General features: G+C 40.2%; 3 protein-coding genes and 1 long non-coding RNA gene across 5 annotated transcripts in view; 1 reads left to right on the top strand and 3 right to left on the bottom strand.

The window, feature by feature from the left end:
* Positions 1-9,951, bottom strand: part of LOC126614045 (putative glycerol-3-phosphate transporter 5) — a 61,118-nt gene extending 51,167 nt beyond the window's left edge. Inside the window, exons 1-2 of one of the 2 annotated variants that reach the window (XM_050281686.1) lie at positions 8,562-9,951; positions 8,058-8,411 (exon numbers count right to left, since the gene is read on the bottom strand). In XM_050281686.1, coding sequence (XP_050137643.1) covers positions 8,058-8,411; positions 8,562-9,549 — 1,342 coding nt within the window. In that variant the 5' untranslated portion in view covers positions 9,550-9,951. Of the gene's footprint in view, positions 1-7,744; positions 8,412-8,561 lie in introns of those variants that run through there. The other variant, XM_050281685.1, reaches the window with a different exon arrangement.
* On the bottom strand, positions 2,342-3,304 carry LOC126614071 (uncharacterized). Its single transcript, XR_007620260.1, has 3 exons — positions 3,046-3,304; positions 2,865-2,962; positions 2,342-2,689 (listed from the first exon to the last, which is right to left on the bottom strand). It is a non-coding gene; the product is annotated as an uncharacterized LOC126614071 (long non-coding RNA).
* A 199-nt stretch (positions 9,952-10,150) lies between the features above and the next one.
* Positions 10,151-15,605, bottom strand: LOC126614041 (110 kDa U5 small nuclear ribonucleoprotein component CLO-like). The gene is made up of 11 exons (XM_050281679.1): positions 15,171-15,605; positions 14,023-14,773; positions 13,759-13,827; positions 12,446-13,642; positions 12,229-12,327; positions 11,987-12,145; positions 11,626-11,711; positions 11,348-11,546; positions 11,073-11,183; positions 10,699-10,905; positions 10,151-10,565 (listed from the first exon to the last, which is right to left on the bottom strand). The coding sequence occupies exons 2-11, from the start codon at positions 14,761-14,763 to the stop codon at positions 10,467-10,469; spliced, it is 2,967 nt and encodes a 988-aa protein (XP_050137636.1). The 5' UTR covers positions 14,764-14,773; positions 15,171-15,605; the 3' UTR covers positions 10,151-10,466.
* A 6,216-nt stretch (positions 15,606-21,821) lies between these two features.
* On the top strand, positions 21,822-26,413 carry LOC126614043 (uncharacterized). Its single transcript, XM_050281683.1, has 6 exons — positions 21,822-22,080; positions 23,798-24,778; positions 25,075-25,248; positions 25,680-25,822; positions 25,900-26,010; positions 26,115-26,413. The coding sequence occupies exons 1-6, from the start codon at positions 21,958-21,960 to the stop codon at positions 26,194-26,196; spliced, it is 1,614 nt and encodes a 537-aa protein (XP_050137640.1). The 5' UTR covers positions 21,822-21,957; the 3' UTR covers positions 26,197-26,413.
* The last annotated feature ends 123 nt before the right edge of the window (positions 26,414-26,536 follow it).

The raw sequence follows: 26,536 nt of genomic DNA, 5'->3' as shown, positions 1-26,536 counted from the left end.
AAACAATGAGGCCGAGTATGAAGCCCTTCTAGCAGGATTACGTTTGGCCAAACACCTCGGGGTTAAACAAATTGATATTTTCAGTGACTCCCAATTAGTGGTCAACCAGGTTACCAACAACTTTGATGCTAAGGACAGCTTCATGGCAGCATATCTTACGCAAACACAACTTTTGCTCAAGCACTTCCACTACCAGATCACCCAAGTTCCTCGAGCGGCAAACAGTCATGCAGACGCCCTGGCTCGCCTCGCCTCAGCTGTGGAAGACAAGATTGGAAGAAAAATTCATGTCGAACTGTTGGCAACACCAAGCACCATGGCCGTAGAAGTATGCAACTTACAACAGGGGGATAGTTGGATCACCCCGATCTATAATTTCCTTGCTCATGGCACCCTCCCAAATGATAAAGTCCAGGCTAAGCAAATTCGATACAAGTCTACCCGTTACCTGATCATCAATAATCAACTCTATAAGCGAGGTTTTAGCCTGCCATACTTAAGGTGTCTTACGTCTGCCAAGGCGGAAATCGTCCTTCGGGAAATACATGAGGGAGTCTGTGGAGATCATGCTGGATCTCGGTCCCTAGCACACAAGACTTTTCGCCAAGGATATTACTGGCCAACACTCCACCAGGATGCCATCAAAGTATCCCGCTCATGTGACAAATGTCAACGATATGCAACTATTCCTCATTCCCCTCCAGAGCCTCTTACTCCTATGATCAGCCCTTGGCCCTTCGCCTAGTGGGGACTTGATTTGATCGGCCCAATGCCGGCAGGGAAGGGCAAAGTCTGTTACGCAGTCGTTGCAGTGGACTACTTCACAAAGTGGGCCGAAGTAGAACCCTTGGCAACCATTACTGAGGCAAAGATAGAAGACTTCGTGTGGAAGAACATCCTTTGTAGATTCGGCATTCCCAATGCGATAGTCACTGACAATGGGCGACAGTTTGACAACAAGAAGTTCAGGTTGTTCTGCTCTAAGTTCAACATCAACTTATGCTTTGCCTCTCCAGCTCATCCCCAGTCTAATGGACAAGTTGAGGCCATCAACAAAATAATCAAGCGCACTTTGAAAACCAGCTTGGACAAAGCTAAAGGCTGTTGGCCAGAATTTGTACCCCAAGTTCTTTGGTCATATCGCACTTCATATCGGACTTCAACAGGAGAAACTCCATTCTCACTTGCCTTTGGCACAGAGGCGGTTGTCCCTGTTGAGATCGAGCAAGCAACATTCCGAGTCCAGAACTACATTCAAAGTGAAAATGACAAACAACTCACCCTCAACTTGGATTTAGTCGAGGAACACAGAAACCAAGCTCACTTGAGGAATGTCGCCTACAAGCAGCGCATCTCCAACTATTATGACTCTAGGGTTAAGCCTCGTTCTTTCAAAATAGGAGACTGGGTCTTAAAGAAAAGATTACTCTGCGACAGAGTCCCGAGTGAAGGCACACTTAGTCCAAATTGGGATGGACCGTATGAAGTCATTGGCATCAGTCGCCCTGGCTCTTACACACTTAGAAGCTCCGATGGCAAGACCCTTGGCCATCCATGGAACGCTGATCACTTGAAGTACTACTACAAATAGACTCACGATGTACAAGTGTTGAGCTATAGCCATTCGGCATCCTATGTAATGAATGCCATTTGTCAATGAATTCAATAAAGAGGTAATTTAGCCAACTCAGCCCTCACTCTTTTACATTCATAGCAAGCGATGCCGGAACCCTTCTCAATCAGAAAGCAATCTATCTTCCACAGTCACTACAAAACAAGCAAATGAAGACCGTGTCAAGCGCCAAAAAAAAAAAAAAAAAAAAAAAAAAAAAAACAGCTTCATCCAAAAAGCTTCACCCGAAAAGCTTCACCTCCAAAGCTTCACCCACAAAGCTTCACCTAAAAAGCTTCACCCAAAAAGCTTCACCCGAAAAGCTTCACCTCCAAAGCATCACCCACAAAGCTTCACCTAAAAAGCTTCACCCACAAAGCTTCACCAAAAAAAAAAAACTTCACCCGAAAAGCTTCACTTAAAAAAGCTTCACCTACAAAGCTTCACCTAAAAAAGCTTCACCTAGAAAGCTTCATCTACAAAGCTTCATCTACAAAGCTTCACCATCAAAGCTTCACCTAGAAAGCTTCAACACCAAAGCTTCACCTACAAAGCTTCAACACAAAACCTTGCTCCAAATAAACAAATTTTGTTCACAAAACCCAAGATGCCCTTGAACTTGTACAAAAACACTTGGGTAAACATAAACATTTTTTGTTTTACACCCACAAGGGCCCAAAATTTTCCTTCTTATTTATTCACTTATATATATTCCCAAACATATTATAATAGATCCAACAACAAGCCAAAGTCCCAAGTTTCATAATGGACAAAAGTACAAGCAATTCATCAATAATGAAGGTGCTACAAAAATTGGAATCTGCCACAAAATAGAAATCCAACCCAAGAGACTTTTTCTCTCTCTCCCTCTTCCGCCTCCTTTCATCTATCAAATTTCTGCAACCTCTGCTCTTCTCCAATGGAGCTGAATTTTGGACACCCTATAGTTCTTGAGCATATGAACAACTTTCAAGAAGGAACCATTTCTGTTTGAGCGACGGAAATTAAAGTGTTGAAGCTCCAAACATGACAGTCGGATTCTTGCAGATTTCGAAGCTGTTGTGATGTTTCGAAGATCTGGAAGTATTTAACCATTAGTTCATTCTGAATTTTTGATATGTTATGAAAGAGACGATGAGGAACAACTTCAATGAAGAAAGCATGCTGATCTGAACAATAGAAAATGGAGTTTCGAAGCTCACAAAAAATCTGACGGGTTGACAGAAAAATAATAACCAGTCATTCATCATACCTGGATTTCTGGAGTTATACTGCTCCGAGGGATCTCAAATTTGGATATGTTGTAGTTCACAAGCTGAGGAACAACTTCAATGAAGAAAGCATGCTGATCTGAGCAAGAGAAAATAGAGTTTCAAAGCTCACAACAAATCTGACGGGTTGACAGACAAATGATAAACCGTCACTCATCATACCTGGATTTCTGGAGTTATACTGCTCCGAGGGACCTCAAATTTGGATATGTTGTAGTTCACAAGTTAAGGAACAACTTTGATGAAGAACGTATGTTGATCTGAACAAGAGAAAATGGAGTTTCGAAGCTCACAACAAGTCTGACGGATTAACAGAACATTGATGAACAGTTACTCATCATACTTGAATTTCTGAAGTTGTACTACTCCGATGGATCTCAAATTTGGATATGTTGTAGTTCACAAGATAAGGAAAAACTTTCATGAAGACGACTTTGCAATCTGAGCTATAGAGAAAGGTGTTATCTTGCATCCACTCAGGCTGATTAGTGGAAACGAAAAGCAATTCCACCAAAGAAAAGATGAAAAAGAGAGAAAATCTACTAATTGCACTTGATCTTGTCTAGTCAATAGCATGCAGCATCAAACACACAAAAGTTGGAAATATTTTTAGATAAAGCATATACGAATGTGTGACATCGAAACAAGGATTCGTTACTTTGACAAATTAGTAACACGCGAGACACCTCATTCGGCAACTCTCTTCGCCTGAAGACTTGGGGGACTCCCACCATATGCTACTGCACCTTGATACTCGGCAGTCTCACAACCACTCAGTGACTTGGATTTTTCAAGTCTCCAACCGAGAAGTTTTCCTCACTCGGGAAATTAAGGGAACACTACCTCAAACTACATGCTTCACTCACAAAGCTTCAACAATACAGGTTTCAACAAAAGCAAAAATTCAAAGAACTTTATGAAGAAGGCTTTGGTGTATTTAACACAATATGTTGAAATGAAGCAAAGCTTATTTATTAATATTTTCGATAAGCCACAAATATGTACATATACATGAGTCAAAATAAACAAACAAAAGGGAGCCTTCACAAAGGTTGCTTAGGGGAAGTCTCAGCAGTCGGTAGAGCCCCAGAAAGAGAAAGCACCGGAGGGTGGTTATCCGGAGCCTCAGTACTTGACAAAACCCCAGAAGGAGGAGGCATTGGAGGTTCATCATTTGAAGCTTCATTACCAGGTACAACCCTAGAGGACGAAGGCAATAAATGCCTTTGGAACAAACCCACAAACCGCTGATGATCAAGTAAAACCTTACCATCAGATTCCTTCATCTGGTCAAGCTTCCTCTTCATGTTTGTAGCATAGTCATGGGCGAGCCGGTGCAACTGCTTATTCTCATGCTTGAGCCCTCTAATCTCCTGTTTGAGACTCATCACTTCAGCAGCCAATGATTCAACTTGGCGGGTTCTAGCAAATAGGCGTTGGGCCATATTAGACACAGAACCTGCACACTGAACACTAAGAGCCAGAGAGTCCTTAACAGCCAACTCATCAGACCGTTTGGAAAGTAGTCTGTTATCTTTGGGAGTGAGAAGGTTCCTGGCCACCACTGCAGCGGTCATATCATTCTTCATCACAGAATCCCCAACGGTAAGAGGACCGGTAGGGGATATGAAGGATGGGCGCCATATGTTGTCTGGAGAAGGCGTGGCTGTCTCTTCTCCAAGGTTCAAGTCAAAACGACGGTCGGAGGGTCCAGACATTTTCAAATGTGTTGAAGAGGGAAGAGGTCAGACAAATCAAGATCTTAAAAGTGCAAGAAATGAGCTTCTACTGGTAGAGATTCAAGTGTGCTGTGGAACTTAATGCCAGCCTCTATAAAAATCTGCACTCGACGGAGCTTCAGAAATCGAAGAGGCGTTTGCTTTCTCAAAAGCTGGGCTGCTCAGAGACCACGAGGGCCGATCTCAGAAATCGAAGAGGCGTTTGCTTTCTCAAAAGCTGGGCTGCTCAGAGACCACGAGGGCCGATCTCAGAAATCGAAGAAGCACCTGCTTTTTCAGCCTCGTCAGCACCTGTCACATGCACACTCAGCTTTGCGGAAATTACGGGCAATCTGTCGAAGATTTCTGGTGAAGTAGAAAGCACGTGAATCTTACTGTTCAATCACCGCTCTCCATATGCACCATCAACTCCTCGGGTACCACATATAACTTTGTCAAAGATCTCTGACAAAGTTTAGGCACGAGAATTTTGAAGTTCCAGCTACCCTACTATTACCCATAAGGGTAAAGGAACAGCACCACTGCTTGACAACTGGAAAGTCCCTATGTGTGTCGACCTCCGTGTTTTGCGGCAAGACAGGTTGGCAAGAACGTCCAACCTTTACTCACATTCGAGAAAAGACTCCCAACATAATTACTTTCTCAAAAACCGGAGTAGCACCGCTTTCCGAATCTCGAGAGTCAGATTCTCGATGGGATTGCTTGTTCGAAAACCGAAGAGGCACAACTCTCAGAACTTCGAGAGCCAGATTTCCTTAGATAAAGCTTGTCTGTAATCTTCACACGTAATATCAGCTTTCCAGATACCACATACCACTTTTTCAAAGTGCTCTGACAAAATTAAAACACGTGAAGCTGGCAGCTCCCACTACATTGCTGTGACCAAGAAGGGTAAAGGAATAGCATTACTACTTGTTATTGGGAAATCCCTATATACATTGACCTCCCTTCTCAACGGACAGGCAAACCTGCAAAAATGCTCAACCTTTTCTCGCATTCGAAAAGGCACCCTCAACATAACCTCTCGAAATACTCAGCTTTATTTCCCCCCGATGATACCTCAGCAAATAAGCCACACCAAGAACAAGAGTATCTCATATCATCAGGGTCGAAAGCAAGAGTATCCCATATCATGCTTTCTCCATGTCTTTGTCTTTGTCCTTGTCCACACCTGCAGGACAAAAAGAAAGAGAGCAGTCAGTCGGAACCTGAAATCAAACCTCCAATTTGGAACTGACTACCTGGAGCCTTTGCCTGGTTGCTTACTTAGCATTGCTCTCGAGTACTCATCCTCAACTGCTGTCAAGGTCACGAATTCCACCGGCAAATACCTCATGACAGTTGATCAGATATTGGCTCTTTACACTGAAGCTGCCAAGCGGGGATGAGTCACTATGAAGGAATGTTCTGAAGGACCATTTAAATGCAAAGGTTGCACACCACTTCTGCCATGCAAAAGATTGAAGCAGAAGGTTCAACGGTGGGCTGAAACAGATCACTACAGCACGACACCTTTCCATACCACATTCATTATTCCGTCAACAGCAAAAGTATCCCATATCATCAAGGTCGAACGTACTCTAGATTTGATGGACTTGTTTTGACCCTCAAATTTTTGAGTCGGCCTTATACTCTGAAGGGCACCAGAAAACCCTCCAGCACAGTTCAAGAATAAGCCTGTGGAAAGTTACTTCTTCAAAAGCAAAAGTATCTCATATCATCTCTTATCCATTTGCTTCTCCTTATCCTGACAGTTGAATGAGAGACAAGGAGAAGAAGAACAATCAACCGGAAGCCGAGGTCAAATCTCTGATCCTGGGTTGCTTACTTGGAAGTTTGACTGCTTACCATGTCTGTCACCTCTTTCGGCAGATCTCCTAGCTCGGCGACTTGGGGGACTCCTACTATAAGGTTTGTATCACACTTGACTAAGCCCGAAACTACAACTAAGCTTCAAGTGAAATTGATACATTACCTTGTGCGTCAACATCAGCTAAATACACCATTCCCGGATGGAGGAAAGGTACTTCCAGAGAAGGGCAGATGAAGATCAGACCACACTTCGGTACTTAGAAGTTTCGTGATTACTCAAGGGATTGGATCTTGCAAGTCCCCAACCGAGGAGTTTCCCTCACTCGGGAACTTAGGGGAGCACTGTTTGTACCATACTTGATCAATCCCGAAACTACCGAGCACCGGCCAACGCTATACTGTCAAGGACCCAGAAGAGTTCCCCTCCGACCAGGAGGCCAATCACTACTCGACACGTGTCAAGATTAGAAGCCAATCAGAGCGCAGCACGTGTCAACATCAAGAACCAATCATAACATGACACATGTCAATGTGACAAAGCTACAAGTTTTTCTATAAATAGGGGTCATCCCCCCACAATATTGCCTAATGCCATTTTGGGTTAAATCATTCACAAGAACTCACTAAATTGAGAGCTTGATCCTTTGTACTTGTGTAAGCCCTTCACTACTAATAAGAACTCCTCTACTCCGTGGACGTAGCCAATCTGGGTGAACCACGTACATCCTGTGTTTGCTTCTCTGTCTCTATTCATTTACGTACTTATCCTCACTAGTGACCGAAGCAACCAAGCGAAGGTCACAAAACCTGACACTTTCTGTTGTACCAAAGTCTTCGCTGATTTTGTGCATCAACACCATTCAATCCAATGAATCTAGGGAAATCTAAGAGTTAATTTAAGCGGACCTAATTAACTTGGAACATTGTCATTCATAATTTATTGGAAGAACAACTGAAAATCAATTTAGGTTGCATATGTGTCATGTGTGGAGAAGAACCCTCTAGCTAGTCCGTCACCTATCCTTTCACCTTAATTCATGCTTTTGTCAATTCTGTAATTTATTTAAGTTTAATTTACTTCTCGTCAAAACCAAACCCCCCCCATTATTAAATTATATTATTTAGTTAGTTTTCATTGTTGTTAGTCTTTTAATTCAATTTCCGTCCATTTCAGTTCCTAGTGTCTAAATTGATTGTTTTCATTATGTTGAGTCATTCTAAGTGTGTTTCTTCGAGTTATTAGAGTTTTTAGCCTAGTTTTGTGTCCTTGAGTCTTGTTTAATATTTTTAAATTAATTTACAAAAAAAAAAAAAAAAAAGAATAATGAATGTAGAACAAAACAATGAGATACAAAAAACGTAGAGAAATGGATCTGCCTAAAATCTACCTACTTTTGTGGTATGACAAGAAATTAGAAAATCTCAATCACTGTGTGCCTCCTATGCGGCTATACAAAGACCATTTTCCCTCATTCAATTTCCCCTTAATCTCGGTTCTCGCAATCCGAATCAAAAACAAAGTTGCAGAGAAAATAGCAAGAATCAGCATGACAAACACGTTGTTCCACCCCGTCGTGGAGATATAACCGGCCAAAAGCGGGCCAAGAGCTGCCCCAACAGAACCTGTTCCGTCTATGATTGCAGTTACAGTGGCTAATGCTCGGGAATTTCCTTTGATCGTGGTCTGCGTACCAAGATCAGCAGCAACGGCTGTTGTGATGAGTGAGTACGGGCCATTCACCAGCAATCCCGAAAGAAACATCAAAACAATGTTGGCAACCATCGATAGGCTTCCATAAAGCCGGTAGAGAACAAGGGCTGGAACCGAAAGTAACAAAAACGCGATTGAGGTTACAGCTCTAGCTTCGATCATATCAGATATCAATCCTGCTAAAATTCCACCAAAGACTCCTCCAATATCGAATATGGCTGAAAGGTTCCCGGCAGTTTTGTGTGACAAATGCACGCCGGCAACAGCTGCAAGGTGAAACAAAACTCATAATGAATACAACAAGATTAACGAAGGTGGTCGCTTAAAACTAAAGCATGAAACCCTACAATAATCACAAGACTATCCCAAGAATTCAATTGCAAAATCATGTATACAAATCTAAATCGAGGAAGTACCTGTGTGCCTTATGTAAAAGGGCAACCAGTAAAGGAAAGTGTAAGACACAAGCTTCGAAAAGAAGAGGCAGAAAGCAAATGGCGCCACACCCGGTAACCTCCATGCCTCTAGAAACCCAACTGCAGCCAAAGAACCTGTGTCTGGATCGCCATCTGCATTCTCTGTTCCAAAATCTGCAGTCTCTGATCGAAGAAGCCCAGCTTCCTCTGATTCTACCTTCCCCTCCAAATTCTCCACGCCATTAACTTCCACATTCATCTGAATCTCCTTCACCAGAGACTCAAACCCCAAGTCTTCTGGACACACAGGAAGAAACAAAAACACCACAATCCCAACCAAAATCACCAACACCCCGGGCACCACAAAGGACCAACCCCATCCAAATTCCAAGACCCCGGATGCCACAACCGACCCAATGATGTTTCCAACCGAGGTATGTGAGCTCCAGAGCCCCATGATCAACCCCCTCTTCCCTTTCTCAAACCAGTTTCCCACAATAGCCACCACACAGGGCCACCCAATCGACTGAACCAATCCACAAAGAAGTTGAACCGCCATAAAGTACCCCAATACATGAACATCAAACCAATATCCTAACCCGAAAAATATCGTTAAAATGCCACTACACATCATCCCAAACACAAGAAACAACCTCAAATCAATCCGATCACCGACATGCCCAGCAAAGTACATTCCAATCGAATACGCGGAAAGAAACGCAAGATCAAGCTCTCCTAGCCGGTGGGTGCCCCGGGGACCATCAAAGGGAGCCCACCCCGTGTCGACGGAGCTCGAATTGGCCTGAACTGTGGGCCCAAGCACGCTCTTGACAATGCTTGGGGGCTTTCTGGAGGCATGGAAGGAAGCATAGGCGAGGAAGGTGATGATTAGGACTGAAATTTGGTGGAAAGCTAGGGTTTTGTGTGGGGGTTTGAGATTTGGGAAAAAATTGAGAGCTGGAGCTAGGGTTAGGGTTTCGGATCGCATTTTGTATCCGATCCCAAAATATTGCTCCACGGAAATGCTCAGATTATACAGTAACTATACTTACAGCAAAAACAATGGTGGATCCATAAAGATGGAATCTTTAATGCACAGAAAATTCAGTGGCTGCGAAGATGGAAAAATGTATAAAAACCCTAATTTTACCTGATTTTCCCGATCAAATCTCTGTTTGTGCAGAGGGGGAAATGGGGACGAAGCTAGGGTTAGGGTATTGGGATTGCCTCTGTGAGATCCGGTATCGAAATTTGTAAAGAAATCTCTGTACAAAATCATAAAGAGTAAAATAATAAGGATTTCGGATTTGTGTTGAAATTTGAAGGAGGAAGGCCTGAGATTCAAAGATTGGGGCTTTCCTGGAAATGTCATGTCCAAGAAAACCCTCTGTTTACCTAATTAATTATTAAATTAAAATTTGAAATTAAAAAATCAAATGGAGTGAAAGAGACAAGTCAAAATCGTGGAAATGGAAGATCTTGATGACAATGTCAGTACTCGAAGTTAGTCACACACTGTCATACGTAAACGTGAAAACACGTAACAATGCATAATTAACTTAAAACGCATGGCAGTGTTAAAAGGTCTCTTTCGTAGAAAAAGGGGATAAAACATGTATAAATTAGAGAGAACAATATCATCAGATAACATTACAATTTAGAAATTCTCACACCAATTTTTCTGTTAAGTTAGGAAGGATTTGACGAATATCGGATACAACGGTCGCAAAGGGTATTGGACATCAAAAAGTTACAACAGCTAAATTTACTCTTGCATTCAAAATTGTAACTTGCATGCTCAACACTACAACTACTTCTACTGGTTTTCATCCAAATAAAATCGCGTACAATTTCGTTCCTCAACTTTGGAGAAGCGGACACCGTGTTGTGAAGCCCCCGCCACGATCATATCATTTGCAGATGAAGATCAGCTGCCTGCTGAGCCAGCTCCACCATCATAGCCTCGTCGAAGAATTTGTTGATGCTCACATCCTCGCTCATTCCCTGAAAAATTCAACAAAATAAAACTCAGCCATGTAACGAGGCAGCAGTGCATAGTTTGGAAAAAATTTAGCATGTGAGTCAAATTATTCTCGAGGTAACAAAAGTGGAAGAGAGAGCAGATGGACTGTTTTACCTTTCTACGTCTTGTCTTGACCATAAACTCACGGGCCAGATGCTGAATTGGGGCAGGTTCAAGGGGTCGCAGAACGATGCTCTTATCAAGTGGATCCCCAGGGACTATAGCCCAGTGATCAAACACTGAGAGGCAGAAAGCCTGTCCTTGGGTATGGTACCTCAAATCAGTTTCAAAGCCAAATGATTCGATCACTGGTAAGAACGCCTGAAATTCAGTGGACGAGAAAAAAAAAAAAAAAAGGTCGTACCCAGTGGACGAGAAAAATAAATGAAAAATCAATATTATGACTGGACAGTCTTCACTCTCATGATAAAATCCAAGATCAGTATAATGCAACTGAAACTCAACAAAATAAAGTTGATCCAACATACCTTGACGATATAAGCAGGGGTCCCAGGTTGAGGAACATCAGCAGTAACATGTCCACGCCTGCGAGATAGAACAGTGTAGATTGCAGAAATACAGTCGATGGGTGTTTGTATCTGAAAAAAGCAGCATCAGAAATTAATCAGAAAATCAAACTTCAGCGCCCCTCATTGAAGCGAGGAGATTCATACATTAAGCAATCTAAGTTCCTGAGGACTTGAATACAACCTGTTTTGAAAATCAATCTCATTATGACGTAAGTGAAGGAGCAAGGATATACCTCCACATAATATACTGGCTCCATAAGCCGTGGTGTTGCCATCAGGAAAGATGAATAGGCCACACGTCGAGATGTGGGAATGATCTGGCCAGATCCACGATGCAATGGCTCTTGGGCAATCCTTGCATCCACAATTTTGAACTTGACATTTCTGATTGGTTCATCACAAAGGGGTCCTTCTCGAGCACCCCACTGAAACCTGTGCGAAATAACATTATAATGAGCTATAAACTGAAACAACAATATATGGGAAAAGAACAAGAATTCAAATAAAATACCCTTGAACAATTGAATCCTTCACAGCATTCAGCAAGCTTTTGTCGACTTCAGTGGAAAGTGTGTCATCTAATAGAATGTTAGGTCCCTGCAAATATACGCTTTTGTCAAACAAAAGCACTAGGTCTTGAACGTATAGCTAAAATTTGAAGAAAGGCAGAGGGAGGGAGAGATGAATAAAAGAAAGTTATATAGAAAGATATATAAAGCTATGTTTTGATTTCACAAGGTGATTTGCTATCCACGGGTTGGGGTGGGGCTATATGAACCTATGTTTATACTATAATAGGATTAAAACAGAACCAAGGACAGCAAAAGCACTTCATAAACAAAATAACGTGCTGCCTGTAGCAGGTGTATTACCTGCTTATCAGGGCCAAATGCCCATATGGAACGTGCAGCAAGAACATCCCACTCATATCTAGTCTGGAAAAAATTGCCTATATCCTTCCGCGACCAATCAATGCTTACAACACCATTCTCAATGTCCTCAGCAAGTCCTCTCTCCAATGGCTCTGCAATCTACAAAAGGACAAAGGTTTTTAGCATGTCATATTTTAAAAACCGAATCACATAAAATTTCTGAAAATTAGGTTGCTTCTTACCATAGTTATTTTATTCTTCTTATTGGGTGTTTCAGCAAAACATTTCATTGACGAAGACTCCACCACTGTTTCACAAAATGAAACAACAGGATCCGCAACCTACAAACAAACGCATATCCATCAAGAAAAAAAATTTCTTGACATCCCTAAGAGGTAGAAAAATTGCGTTAAAAGAAAAAATGTGAAGAGAGGATGAGAACTTGGAGCAATCAATTACCTTGACTTCTACTTCTGAATATAACTCTCTAAGATCCTTCATTATTGAATCCAAGTAGAGTTCTCCTGTACCTAATATCGTGTGCTCCCCAGACTCCTCAACTTTAGTGATTGCAAGAGGATAACTCTTGCTTATCTTTCTTAGTCCCTCCACCATCTTTGGCAGCTCACTTGGATTTAATGGCTCAGTTGCTGTTTTCACAACTGGCAGAGTATTGAACTGAAGAGGACGGAAGATGTACACATCCTCGTCGTAATATTCATTACAGATGGTGGCAGTTTTCATTATAGAAGCATCCACACCTTCAATAAGAACCCAAGTACCAGGAGGAGCCTCGGCTATTGGTATCCTGTCTCGAGCTTGATAAAGCCATAACTTAGTCACCTCTTTGACTGTCATGTCCTCCTCATCCTCTGGTGAATAGCCTTCTCCCAATACCCGCACAGTCTGCCCTGTCTGAATCTTGCCACTATAAACCCTACCAAATGCATCAAAAACACTACAGTCGGACTTGGGATACAATTTTGTCACATTGACCATCAAAGGACCATCAGGATCACAATCTTTCATGGCCTTGTAAATCAAAGAGTCTTTTGGTCCAGTATATATATGGTCTACTTTCCTCGTTGCGGCACCTTTAGGAGAAGGAATATGTTGAACCAGCATATCAGTAAAGCCTGAGGCATATCCGAAAACTGAGCTACAAGCCAACCTCAGCAGAGGTCTAACATTCAACTTGTAAGCTGCATTGCTGAGGGTGACACCAAATTCAGCAAGAGTTGCCTCCACACTCTTTTTATGTTCCCCAATCACCTGGCTATAAATTTTATACAGGGGTTCGAGCACAAACTGGACAAATGACCTTTCGCCTCCACTGGCAGGGGGTTTTCTCCTAAAACTCCTGTCATCCGGATGATAGTACATATCTCCCCAAAGACGAGAGGCAAACTTATCTACGTCCGTATTATCAGCCCCATGGAGTTTAAGATATAGCTTTGCAAACGATTGCAACGTGAATGACCATCCTGCGGTAGCACTTGCAAAGCAAACATTTCCTGCAACAGGGTCAATAATTTGTACATTGCCAGCAGTTGAAGAGGCCGCAGTTATGTGGGTATTAATGACGTCCAAAGTATGCCTTATCTTGAAGTAAGCATCTCTTGGGGGCAATTTGAGTTCTGTTATCAATCTGTCAACCTTTGACATGAAAATTCATGTTGGTACTAATAACAATATAGTTAAGGGGTTCATGCTGTGATAAAATGGAGGGAAAATGAGAAATAAAGAAGCCATGAAATAAGAGAAAATCTTACCTTGTTGATTACAACCACAATTGGTAGCCGCTCTTGGATTGCATGGCGTATAGCCCTCTCGGTATTTACCTGTCAATCAAAATCATAAAATTTTCTAAGCAAGTGGAATATCATACCCATTCTGACATTCTTCTACAGATGAGGCAGTGAAATATGACAATATATAGATCTTAAATTAACAAAACATAAAATCATAGTATAATAAAGGGCACAATATCATATAGCATATTTATTATTCAATGAAAAGAAAGATGAGATGCTCACCATCATTCCTTCTGCAGCGTCCACAATCAAGACAGCACCATCGGCAAGCCTAAGGGCTGCAGTCATTTCATCAGAGAAATTGACATGACCAGGCGTATCCATGATGTTGCACAAATACGATTTACACTTGCTATCCTCGAGTACAAGGGACATAGGAACTGTCTTAATGGATATCCTCCTCTCTTGCTCATCAATCCTTGTATCCGTGTACCTCATGTGCTTATCGCTATTTGAATCAAAAGTAGACATATGGTGAGTCTGCTCCACCAACATATCCATGAACACTGTCTTCCCGTGCTGCAAGTGCCCCACAAGTGCTACATTCCTAACCAGAGAGGGGTTCGACATGAGTCCCAAAAGGAACTGGTTCGATACGTAGGTGGAAGAATCCTTGACACCAACCTCAAACTTGACATTCCTAACAGGCTTAATAATGGGTTGTTCCAGAGGCTGTGCATCTTCATCCATAACCAATGTCTCAACATCTTCACCATAGACCTCTTCCGCGGTTGGATAATACTTTTTATCCTCAGCAAGGACAACCTGGTTATCCATATCGACATCATTGGACGCAGTCAGCCACCCATTGGGACCAGCAGCTGCATCATCGCCATCTGATGCATCCCTATCCTCTTGCCTATCGGGCAGCTCCTCATCCTCGTCCTCTCTATCACTCTCTTGATCAGACTCGATTTCCGGGCCTATGTAATTCCCAAACTCATCGTACAGACTGTCATCCATCCTACCAAATCTGCTATTTCAAAAAAAAATCTATTAGTTCACTAAAACACTAACTAATTCACTTATAAATCAAATGGATTCCGACTAAATTCGATACAGGAACAAGTTGGTCATCTTAGTTTTCTAAAAGTAACACAAAAATCAAAATTTCGTTCAAATTCTGGAAATCTGGCAACAAAGGTTTAAACTTTGAATGCAATTTAACACTAATTAGCCACTGAAATGAAATGGGTTTCAACCAAAACCCGAAGAGAAACAAATTTTTGGTGCTCTCAAATTCTCTAAGTTACAAAGAATTAAATTTGTTTCCAGATTTTGGAAATCTTGCAGCAGGGTTTGAATATAACTACACAAAAATATACATATATTCGTAAGTGAAAGATGCGAAGCAGAGAAGGGACCATTACCTCTAAAGCTTCAAGGGCAGAGCCCAGAGTCGGAAGCACTGTTCGGAGTTGAGAGAGAGAGAGAGAGAGAGAGAGAGAGAGGGGTTTATAGAGGGGTTTCTGGGCAGTGTGCGAATAGCGGAACTTCTTCGTCTCTTTTCTTTCACTTCTGTGTTTTGTAGTGGTGCTTTAGTCTTTTAACTGGATTGGGCCCTATTTTGCGATGATATGATTTGGGCTTCATTATTTTGGGCTCTTTTTTATTTAGGCCTTTTTTGGGGCTAGGTCGAGAGATAACAAAGTCTAAAGCCTTGTTTGGAAGTGCATTTACAATGATTAAAAGTGATTTTAGTGAAAATATTTTTGGGTTCCAAAATCACTAGAAGTTCTTTCCAAAAGAAGCACCAATTATGTGCTTCTTGTAGGAAGCACTTCAAGTGCGTTTCCAATATTCACTTGCATTTTTTTTAATGATTAGTTCCAAAAATAATTTTAACAAAAACGTTTTTAGTCATTTTAGAAGCACTTCTAAACAAGCACTAAATCAATAGCTATGAATGTACATAACTTTTTTTTTTCTTGTTAATTAAAAAATATTAAAATTTGGGCGCCCGAATGGCTATTTATGCGAAACCAATTTGGTTGGTCATAAAAACTTAAAAGTGTTTATGGATCGTATAAGTGTTTGTTAAAGGTTAATGCTTTCAATATAAGCAATCACTTAATATTACAGTTTAGTGGTGTTATTCTTTACTTGTAAATAGAGATCTTAGGTTCGATTCTCATCAAATGCGAATTTGAACCACATTATTGCTAGTCGATTGTGAGACTTAACTCATTCTCCTACCCTTTATTATAGATAATAAGGTTTGTTCAAATAAAATTTAAAAAAAAAAAAAAGCTTTCTATAGAAGCGGTTCGAAACCGAAATTGGAGTTGAACTTTGAGTAATATGAAAAGAACTTACATGTCATGCCACTAAGCTGCGAAATTGACGTTATATCAAACCATTTACGCAATGTTACGTGAGTAAGTTAAAATATATAATGACGCATCTTAGGATTAAAAAACCATCTTCTTATTATTGATTGCGTGTAAATTTCTCTCCTCAAATACGAGCGGATATTCTTAGCGCGTCAAAATTGTTTCTAGTAATTTTTACCTATCAATATAATCCAATCAATTAATTAAGAATGATCAAAGATGTATAATTATAATATGGAGATGCATTTTATTGATATCATAATACGCAGCATATTCAACATAGTACCATTACGGACAGATACATGATCCTCTCCAGCTGAGCTGAGCTAGTCTGGTGGTGATCTTGAACATGATTAGTAAACTAATAAACTAGAAAACATGATTAGCACATATTAAACCACAAGTAGTACACCAGAAAGTTCTTGGTCAAGATCATTAGTTAGCACTTAGCAGCGACCACCCGGTCCACCTCCACACCCGTGGCCGTGATGCCCTGGTCCTCCCGGACCGCCTGGAGGTCCATGGGGACCTGGACCGCCTGGAGGTCCATGGCCGTGAGGGCCGGGACCTGGAGGGCCGCCAGGTGGTGGCGGACCATCGTGAGGTGGCCCGTGGTGCGGTGGTCCGTGGTCATGCGGTGGCGGAGGGCCTGGAGGTTGGTGCATTTTCGACAATCTTCTTAATTTGCAGCAGTTACACAGAGACTTGTAATTCTTCGATCTAGCTAGCTACTCTCTTGTTTTTTTATTGATCTGGCGAAACTGTTGAAGAAAGTAGTGGGATTTTATAGTGCAATGGTGTCGGTACAAAAAGTAAAAGATCAACGTCCACGTACATTATCTTCACGTGCTTGCTGGTAGCCACATTTCTTCGTCGCGACAGGCGCCACATAAAAAATAAAAGATCTTTCATATTTTATATGAAATGTTATCCATCTAAAAGAACAATGATAAAAGTGGTGGGGATCGATTCTTTTTTATTTTCTGGTCGGTGTTATGTTGCAAGTTAATCATGTGTATCACGCAGAGAAGATTTTTGTTCCCGTCTTATTTCATTGTGTGTAGTCATTCCTCTGAATTAGGGCAACCACAAGATTCATAAGCCCACATCTACAAGTCGAGAAACGGATTTTATGTTACGAGTTTGTAGTTAGGTCATCTCCACCAACCGACCCGGTTAAAGGATCATAGAGCTAAAAATAGCTAAGAATGACACGAAAATCGTCTCCAACCGAGGGTTAGGTCAAATGGCTTGTAGGCCCCACCCAAACCCCCAAATCAAGCCAGCGAGCTGGCCATTTCTAGTTAGCCAGCCAGCCCTCTAGCCCAACCCTCCAGCGTTAGAATGTCAAGCTTGACATTTTGCCAGTCCTCCAATGCTAGAATGTCAAATTTGACATTTTGCCAGCTCTCTAGTTCGGCTACTTGGCGTCAGCATGACGCCAGTTAGCAACGGCTAGCTAACATCATGTTGTCGTCAGGTTACCGTTGGAATTTGATTTTTTTTTTTTTTGACGAATTTAAAAAAAAAATCTAATTTTTTCCTATAAATACCTACATCATTTCTACAACATTGAAAGCTGAAGATAAGAAGTGTCATGTAGATACGAATCCTATCTAAAATTTGCACAACCAATTACATCTCGATGTTGAATTGTGGCCAAGTGGCAACTCAACATCACCTTTTAGCTATTAAACAAAACAAAAGAAAAAAGGGCCAAATTATTATATTTCTTTTGGCTAATAAAAAAATAAAAAATGGGGAGACATTATAATTATGTTTCTTATTGATTTGTGGAATTTTAAAAGGCTAGCCTCGGATGGAGCATTATTCTTTGGTGATAAGAAAGTTGTTGGTTCTTGTGTGGAAAAATAGTTCGGTTTTGAAGAGAGTGAAAAACCCATTCTGAGTGCAGAGAGAAGAGAGAAGAGAGCAGAGAGCAGAGAGCAGAGAGCAGCAGAGCAGCAGAGCAACAGATAAAAGGTGCCGTAGCTCCTCAGAGAAAATAAAGTGCTCGTCTCTTTGGTTAGTAATCATCTATCAAAGTAGTTGTTGTAATAGCTTTGAGCTATATGTATAGAGAAGAAATTATTCATTATATTTCTTCCTCTATTTGTTTTTTTGGTGTGTGTGAGCTATTGGGTGTATTAGGTTATTTGGGTTGTGAGATTGCCAACACTTTGTAAACTCCCATTTGGTTGATAGTGGATTATTGGGTGAGCTCATACTGCTCCGAGGACGTACTCCAGCTACACTGACTGTTGAGGAACCTCGTTAAAATCTTGGTGTTCTTTTATATTTTGTTCTTGCATTCCATTTGATATATTTCATGTGGGTTAGCTTGAGTTGGTTCCATAAGGTTTGGTGCTATCCTAGCACAACACTCGACACGTGGCACTCGAAATCATATCCGAAAAATTATTAAGATTACATAAAGATAAGAAATATGGATAGTTACTCACTTTAGCGACAAATGTCATTCGAAATCCTATCCGAAAAATTATTGCGATTACATAAAGATAAGAAATTTGAAGAGTTCCTCATGTTAGCTACACGTGTTACTCGAAATTCTATCCAAAAAAATTATTGAGATTATATATAGATAAGAAATCCGGAGGCTTATTCATTTGACGACAAGTGACTCAAAATATGTCTGAAAACCTTTTTTAAATATAGTAGTTTAATTTAATTAAAATAATAAATTATGTTTGGCCTATGATCTTTTGGTTCCCTCAGTTGGAGATAGTTTTTTTCAAAGGGCTATGTTTGGCCTATTGTCTTTTGGTCCTCTCAGTTTGAGATGTATAAAATATAGCATAGCACTATTCATTAAAATATAATTTCTTGCAAGACTATAGAGCTAAAGAGAGCATTTTGGCCCTCATTCGGTTGGAAATAACCTTACTGTGGCATTACATTTGTATAATACAATAATACATACATATTTTTATTTAACGTTGTATTATTAGTGCGGATTACGCACCGACAATATACGCATATTTCATTTGTTCTCCTACATCAGAAAATTTAATTATAATGATGATATATATCTTAATTTTATTTGTTTCTTAACACTGATCATACTTCAGAAGCTAGCTTTTGCAGCAATTAAATTAGACATTTATCTAAAGTAAAAGATCGAATTAAAGACCAAAAATTATCCATGGCCTGCTGCACGTAGGGTTTTTAGTTAGTTGCAGCGTATTTGTTTGTAATTAGATTTGCATCTTAATTAAAACATGAAAGGAATGGAAATTTTGCATCTTAAACCACACTTTGATCAGCAGCTCAGTGCGTACCAAATTAACTAATTAATTAAGAGGAAATTAAAACCACAAACCGATCTTATTAATTTACATAATCATGCATACTTTTTGGGTACACGAAGTCATCATTCATTAAAACTGCATGATCATGAGAGGACTCACCGACTTAGTTAAAACTAGAAATTACATCACAACGTACACCATACATCTACATACATGCATGCAAGCATGTATATATTCATCATACGATGAATGATGATTCATGGGTGGTGATGACCAGGACCATGATGGGGACCATGATGGGGATCATGATGTGGCTTGTGTGGTTCAGGAGGGCCAGGGGGAGGTGCGTGAGGTCCACCGCCCGGCTGAGGAGGAGGAGGAGCATGGGCGTGCGGCGGAGGAGGCTCAGGATGAGGTGGTCCGTGATCATGGCCCGGTGGTGGTGGTGGATGGTCAGGCATGTTTCTCAGTCGATCTTCTTTTTTTTCTTAGTTCCCTGCAACTATAAGTGGATATATTGTTCTGAAGTGTGTTGGAACTCGACGATTATGTAGATTTTATAGGAGTGGATAAAGCATTAAAGTTAGGTCTACTTTTGTATAATATATTTTAATTTGCCTTTTTGTTAATGGGGTGCAGAAGTACGTGGAGAAAGGATAGAAAGCTATGTAGATACAGACATGGTGTTTCTTCTGTATAGGTAAAACGCGTCCATCATATGCACCAACTGCTAGTCACACCCATGGATCCATGGTTGTCTTGCTGGTAGTTGAATACCTACAATTCAACTCGATATTTCTCTGCCGATACCTTGATCAACTATTCAAACACACTACAATTAAAGTGCTACCATTTTTCTCTACCTCCAATTTATAATTAAACAGAGATAATCACACGACTTGACACATTTGAAATTATCGATTTTCTCTGTCAAATTATATAACTTTTCCAAAATGGGTATAACTTTATGTACATCTTTCTAGTAAAATGTAGTTAATATGTCAAATTTTAGTAGAATATAAGGCCCATGTTCCATAATTATCCTTGTGATGGGAATAATTTTGTCTTTCACATCTTAGTTAAAAAAACCATATCGCATTCCATGTCAGATAAAAAAACCTTTCATAAAACGTATACGATCTTTCTCCAAGTTTAAGTTTCATATATGGACGATGGAGGTCAATTTTTAGTAAAATAGAAGGCCCATAAGTTTCATAATTATCTTTGTGATGGTAATAAATTTGCCTCACATCTCAAGTATACCAATGTAACCAATCACCACTACAAATGTCATGGCTTCATTGTACTCGTATATATACCAAACACGTAACCCTATCTCTATCATAAGAGTAAATACTATATTTATCAAATTTTTTATACAATAGTGTTATTTACACACTCATTTTTTCTTCTCACGCACTCCTCTTAATTTTCGGTCGACAATATGAATTGAAGAAGATGAGTCAATAAAAATTAACAAGTTTATGTGAAAGATAAAAATTAGTGTGCAAATAACACTGTAGATCCCATATTTATTAAAAATGTTATACACATGAAATATTAAAAATATGATAAGCCTAACATTTTTTCTATTAGAGCATTTCATCCCTAACAAATGTGCTAGCTCAAAGTCTAATTTTTAGGCCGGCAACCCCCCCCCCCAAAAAAAAAAACCAACTTCACCCCACCCAATAGGTTGGCCCAAAGTAGAGGCCACCTTTGAGCCCAACACATAATGGACTGAGCAATAGACCGGCCTACATGAGGCCAAGCTGACGTCAGCCATGTGAATTTTTTTTTTTTGCTGTTGGCCCGTGGGATACACGCTTGCGTAGGTGTGCGTTCCAGCATTAAAAAAAATATCAGAATCTTACCATGGCTCACATGTCCATTTTTAGGCTATTGGATTTTTTTTTTTTTGAAATCCAATGATCCAGATTAATTAACTTAATAAAAAATTATAAAAATTTGTTTAAAAATACAGAAAAAAATAAAAGATTATATACATATATATATATATACCTAACCATCTTTCACAAAAATTGTACTTTCGGAAAATGACACGTAACGTGACAAGAGGTTAAAAATTCTATCCGAAATTAAAAATAATTTTTTTTTTTATAAAAAAAATTAATAATATTTTAATACGAATTGACTAAACTCTTACCCAGCTCATTTTTTAGGAATTAATGCACTTGGACAATTATTGTTCATTAAAGTCAATTACTATTCATTTTGGTGGATTAAATGGACTTTGAGTCATCTCATTTTTTTAATATGGAGTTGCTCTTAGCTTTGTTTTTTACTGAATACATTGGGCCGAAACTTGATGATCCAGACCCATATATTTGATGGGTCGGTCAAGCCTGGTCCACTGTAGAAACCATTAGTTCACAATGAAAATTGAATTTGAAATAAAAAAGGAAAAATGGAAAGCTCTCTTTCTCTCAGCTGGTTTGCTTCAATTATCATCATTCATCACCATCTCTGAAGCGCTCTCTCTCTCTCTCTCTCTCTCTCTCTCTCTCTCTCCTTCCTCTCTATCTCTCTCTCAAATGGGTTCGAGCAGCAGTCGACTGGCCTCGCGCCCATCTCGGCCCCGAGTCAATCGCACCGCCAGTCGTTCCATACTCTCCTCTTTCGTCTGTGGTGGCTCCTCTGCACGTGCTACTCACGAGGTACCCTTTTCTTCTTCTTCTTCATCGTCCTCCACTAAAATCGATGCCTTCAATTCAATCGTCAATGCCCATTTTTGGATTTCTCATACTTTTTACATTTTTTGATGCAAAATTCGATTTTTACTGGTTTTGGATGATTTGGGATTTGATCATTTGGTGCAAATTAGAAGAATTTTATGCTTTTTTCATTAAATTAATTTTCTTGGGGGTTTGATTTTCCTCAATTCAAGTTACAATCCAATAAAAATCTATGGGATTTGTCCAGCTGATGCAGAAGATTGGCCCTGTGCTCGGTAATATCATAATGACTCAGTTACTTTGAATTTTCGTTATAATTTCCCTGCAATTGTGAGTATTGTATTCATATTTTAAAACTGCTAATTATGCGACCGTGTTGTTGAAAAAAGTTTGGGGATTTAATTAATGGGGACATTGAATTGACAGTTCGAGTTATGTTTGTTTTAATGTATACATTTGTTCAAGTCCAGTATAACAATCGTGAACGAGGAAAAAGGATTTAACTTTGTTTTCGGGGTCTGAACTATGTTGTTTGATTTTTTAGTGTTTTTGAATATGAACTTTAATGATGATCCCCGATGAGTGGTTGGTAGGATGCTCAGGGAAATGGTTGGAGAAAGTTTGATTACGATCGTAGAACTTGAAGGTCAAGGTTCTTAATGGTGCGGATAAATGATCACATAGTCTTTAGCGCAACTTATGTTCTTGAGCTGGGAATCAATCATGCTGCTGATGTAGTAGTGTGAAGTGGTTGGTAAAAATGTTTCTGTGTATATATGCCCCCATTCTCGGGAGATAGAGAAGATTTAGAAAAGTTTGGATGAGTAAAGATATTTTGCTAGAATATAAGTATATAATTGTGTGCAAGTATATTATTGTTCATGGGAGTCCTCATGACGAATGTATTAGGAATCTTCTGGAGAAGTAGAGGCATGTAATTAGATATCAAATGATTGCAGTTGTTTTTATTTAGTGCTTTGCGATGCACTTGTGATGACAACCTCAATATATTATTTCCATGAAGTCATGAAGCAGAAATTTTGCTTGGTGTTGGTTTGAAGTTGAGATACCTAGCATTAGTCTATTTAGCGTATAACTGAAGTTATTTATTCTTGTGTTACTTGTGTTCATTTGGGAGTAAATGCACATCTCTTCTGATGGACAGTATAGAAACGTAAGTTTAATAACTTTTTTGGTGGCCAAAGAACTGTGGTGTTACGTAGTTGTATTGATGCCTTGATAGTGTATTTTGACCTTTTCTACCAATACCCTACAAATTTCGTGAATCATTTTGTACTTGGTAGTTATAGTCATATAGATTACATAAGGAGACTGATTTGCTTCATGCCTTGATAGTGTATTTTGACCTTTTCTACCAATACCCTTCAAATTTCGTGAATCATTTTGTACCTGGTAGTTATAGTCATATAGATTGCATAAGGAGACTGATTTGCTTCATGCCTTGATAGTGTATTTTGACCTTTTCTACCAATACCCTTCAAATTTCGTGAATCATTTTGTACCTGGTAGTTATGGTCATATAGCTTGCATATGGAGACTGATTTGCTTCATGCCTTGATAGTGTATTTTGACCTTTTCTACCAATACCCTTCAAATTTCGTGAATCATTTTGTACTTGGTAGTTATAGTCATATAGATTGCATAAGGAGACTGATTTGCTTCAGTACTTTTCCTGCAGATGGAAGATCACGCACCTGAGTGTCTTGTGAAATATGCTGAGCAATCTGATCTTGATATCAATCAAGTCCGGAACTCTGGAGAAGGATCCTCGTTGGTCTCCAGTAGTGGACCACAGTTCACCTGCCCCATTATTGAAATTGGATCATCATCTGAGAGCACTGTTGAAGAAGGATTAAGCAGTGTTGACACAATTAACCGGGGGAAGTGCTTGTCCAAAAGTAAAGAACTAATACCTCATCAGGTAAGTGCCGATTATAGTCACGATCAATCTTGTAGGGATAATAGTACTACCGCTAGTACTTCGTTTAGGCAAGAACAATCTTCAGAAACAGTCTCTTTGAATGGTTCTGCTAATGTGGATTCAGTCAATGGCATTGACATTTCAGCAGACAAGAATGTATCTGAGACCTGTCCCGAGGTTATGCTTCCAAGTAGCTCATCTCCACAAGGGATTCGGAATTCCCGTTCTCAGGAAGTGTCTGTTGAGAATCATGTGGCTGACGTAAGGGGTGTACAGGGTTTTAATGCTGATACTGATTCTGCTAATGTTTCTGAAGCTCCGTCGACTTTCGACTCACTTGGAAATGATTCTCTTCGGGAGGCAATACCTTCTGGTTTAGGATTCCTTGTGTCCAATAGGGAACAAGGCCAGGAAGATGGAAGTGTACTTCATGTTGATGTTATGAGCATTTCTTCCAACTTTTTGAGGAGTAGCAATGCTGATGCAAGTAATCATGAGGCTAGAAGGAATGGCAGGCGACTGTTCTGGGACGCATTTTCAAGGCGCAGCTCCAGGAGGTTTATTGATTCACCAACCATTCTTTTCTCTACTGATGATACCGAGGATATGGGATTTCATGACAGATGGCTGCTTGGTTTGAGTGGTGATTTCTTTGATGATGAAATTGGAGTTGATTCTGGTCACCGGGCTAATAGAATTCCCAACTCGAGTGAACGACGGCGACATTCTAGATCTGAGGTGATAGTTTTTAACATTAAAAAATATTATGATGTTTCAGTCACGTGGCTTAACTTGGATCTTAAAATTGAGTTTTTTCATTTGGGAGAGTATGGGGGCTTAACTGTATTTTGTATATGTGTATGTTCATTTACATGGTTTACAAATATATCATTCATCAAAGGTTCTTTTATACTTTATGAAGTGTTATATCCAGATGTTTTACGGGCCGGAGAAATCCGTAAACTATAGCAGCTTTATTTTTTGGGGTCCCACTAGTAATTTTCATTGATTTGCATCTGCATGACTCTTTGTAGGTCTGGGAAAGACTTCGTGTTGGCCTTGATGATAATGGCCAGCGTAATACCTCTTGTCCCACAGGAATCCACCCTCGTGGCATGTGCTCATGTGGCTCATTCTTGATGGCTGAAGAGTCTAGTACTCGGGCAAGTATATCAAGAATTGTCATGCTCGCCGAAGCTCTATTTGAGGTAATTTTCTTTCTGCACTCTTGCATATGTCTTCGTCCATAAGCGGTAGGTCTCGGGTTCGAGACTTGGGAGCAGCCTCTCCATAAATGGGGGTAAGGCTAGCCGACATTCACCTCTCCCAGACCCTGCGTAAAGCGGGAGCCTTGTGCACTGGGTACGACCTTTTTTTTACTCTTGCATATGTCTTAAGTTAGGAGGGTATTTAAGCAACGTAATTAAATCAGCGATGATTTTAGTATATTCTTCTTCTTGAGGTCTCTTTGAGGGCTTTGGCTGCATGTTTACCAATCTAGGTTGAACGGCTGTGATATGGTTTGCGCAGTTTTTATCTATGTTTGACGGTTAAGCTTAGGGGCAGATATTACACAACAGATTACTGTGTACCTTATGAATGTATCAAACCTAATTTTGTTGTAATGTGCGATGTGCAGGTTTTGGATGAGATTCACCGCCAACCTGTGTCACTTTCACTGTCGATGGTCTCAGCTCCTGCCCCAGCATCTCTTGTTGATGGTTTTCCTCTTAAAAGTCACACAAAGGTTGACAAACCAAAGTCCGGGGATGACGTTGAACAGTAAGTTTTACTTAAATGATTTCATCAGTAGGGAGCATAATGAATTTGTTTGATCATGGTGAGTTAATAATTGATAGGTGTTACATATGCCTCGCTGAGTACGAGGAAGGAGACAAAATTCGAGTTCTTCCCTGCCATCACGAGTATCACATGTCATGCGTTGATAAGTGGCTCAAAGAGATACACGGGTATTGTCATTGCCATCCTCTGTTTTTCCCCCCTTCATGATTGTCCTTCATTTCCCCATGTATTTTTTCTCACCGAAATTCTCTCTGTTCATTCCTGCTTACAGAGTTTGCCCGCTTTGCCGAGGAGATGTTCGTGAGGGTTTCACCGACTGTTCTGTCCCTAACTCGGAGATATCTTCTCTTTGATTTAATTGTACATACTACACAGTAATGTATATAGTTAAAGATGGTTCTTCGCATCTACCAGGACATGTTTTGGTCCCCCAAGACTGACTTGTATCTGAATTTTTCCGAAATCCACGATATTGTAGCGTCTGCCGTCCTTGATGCGGATTTATAGTGATTGAAAGAACGAGATACTTACATATCAATGTGCATGAATTGGCATCTTCATCTCAACAAAGAGGCTTCAAACATAGCAAACCCTGGGATTTTCGTTTTTTTTTTCTTTCAGTATTTTCCCTTTTTACCTTGGTGTTTGTCACATCCCGGCCCGGGGCGGACCACTTCCTGAGCCCGTTCCACC

Source organism: Malus sylvestris, chromosome 2, assembly GCF_916048215.2.
Source record: "Malus sylvestris chromosome 2, drMalSylv7.2, whole genome shotgun sequence".
Taxonomy (NCBI): Eukaryota; Viridiplantae; Streptophyta; class Magnoliopsida; order Rosales; family Rosaceae; genus Malus; species Malus sylvestris.
This window is presented reverse-complemented; position numbering and strand designations above follow the sequence as displayed.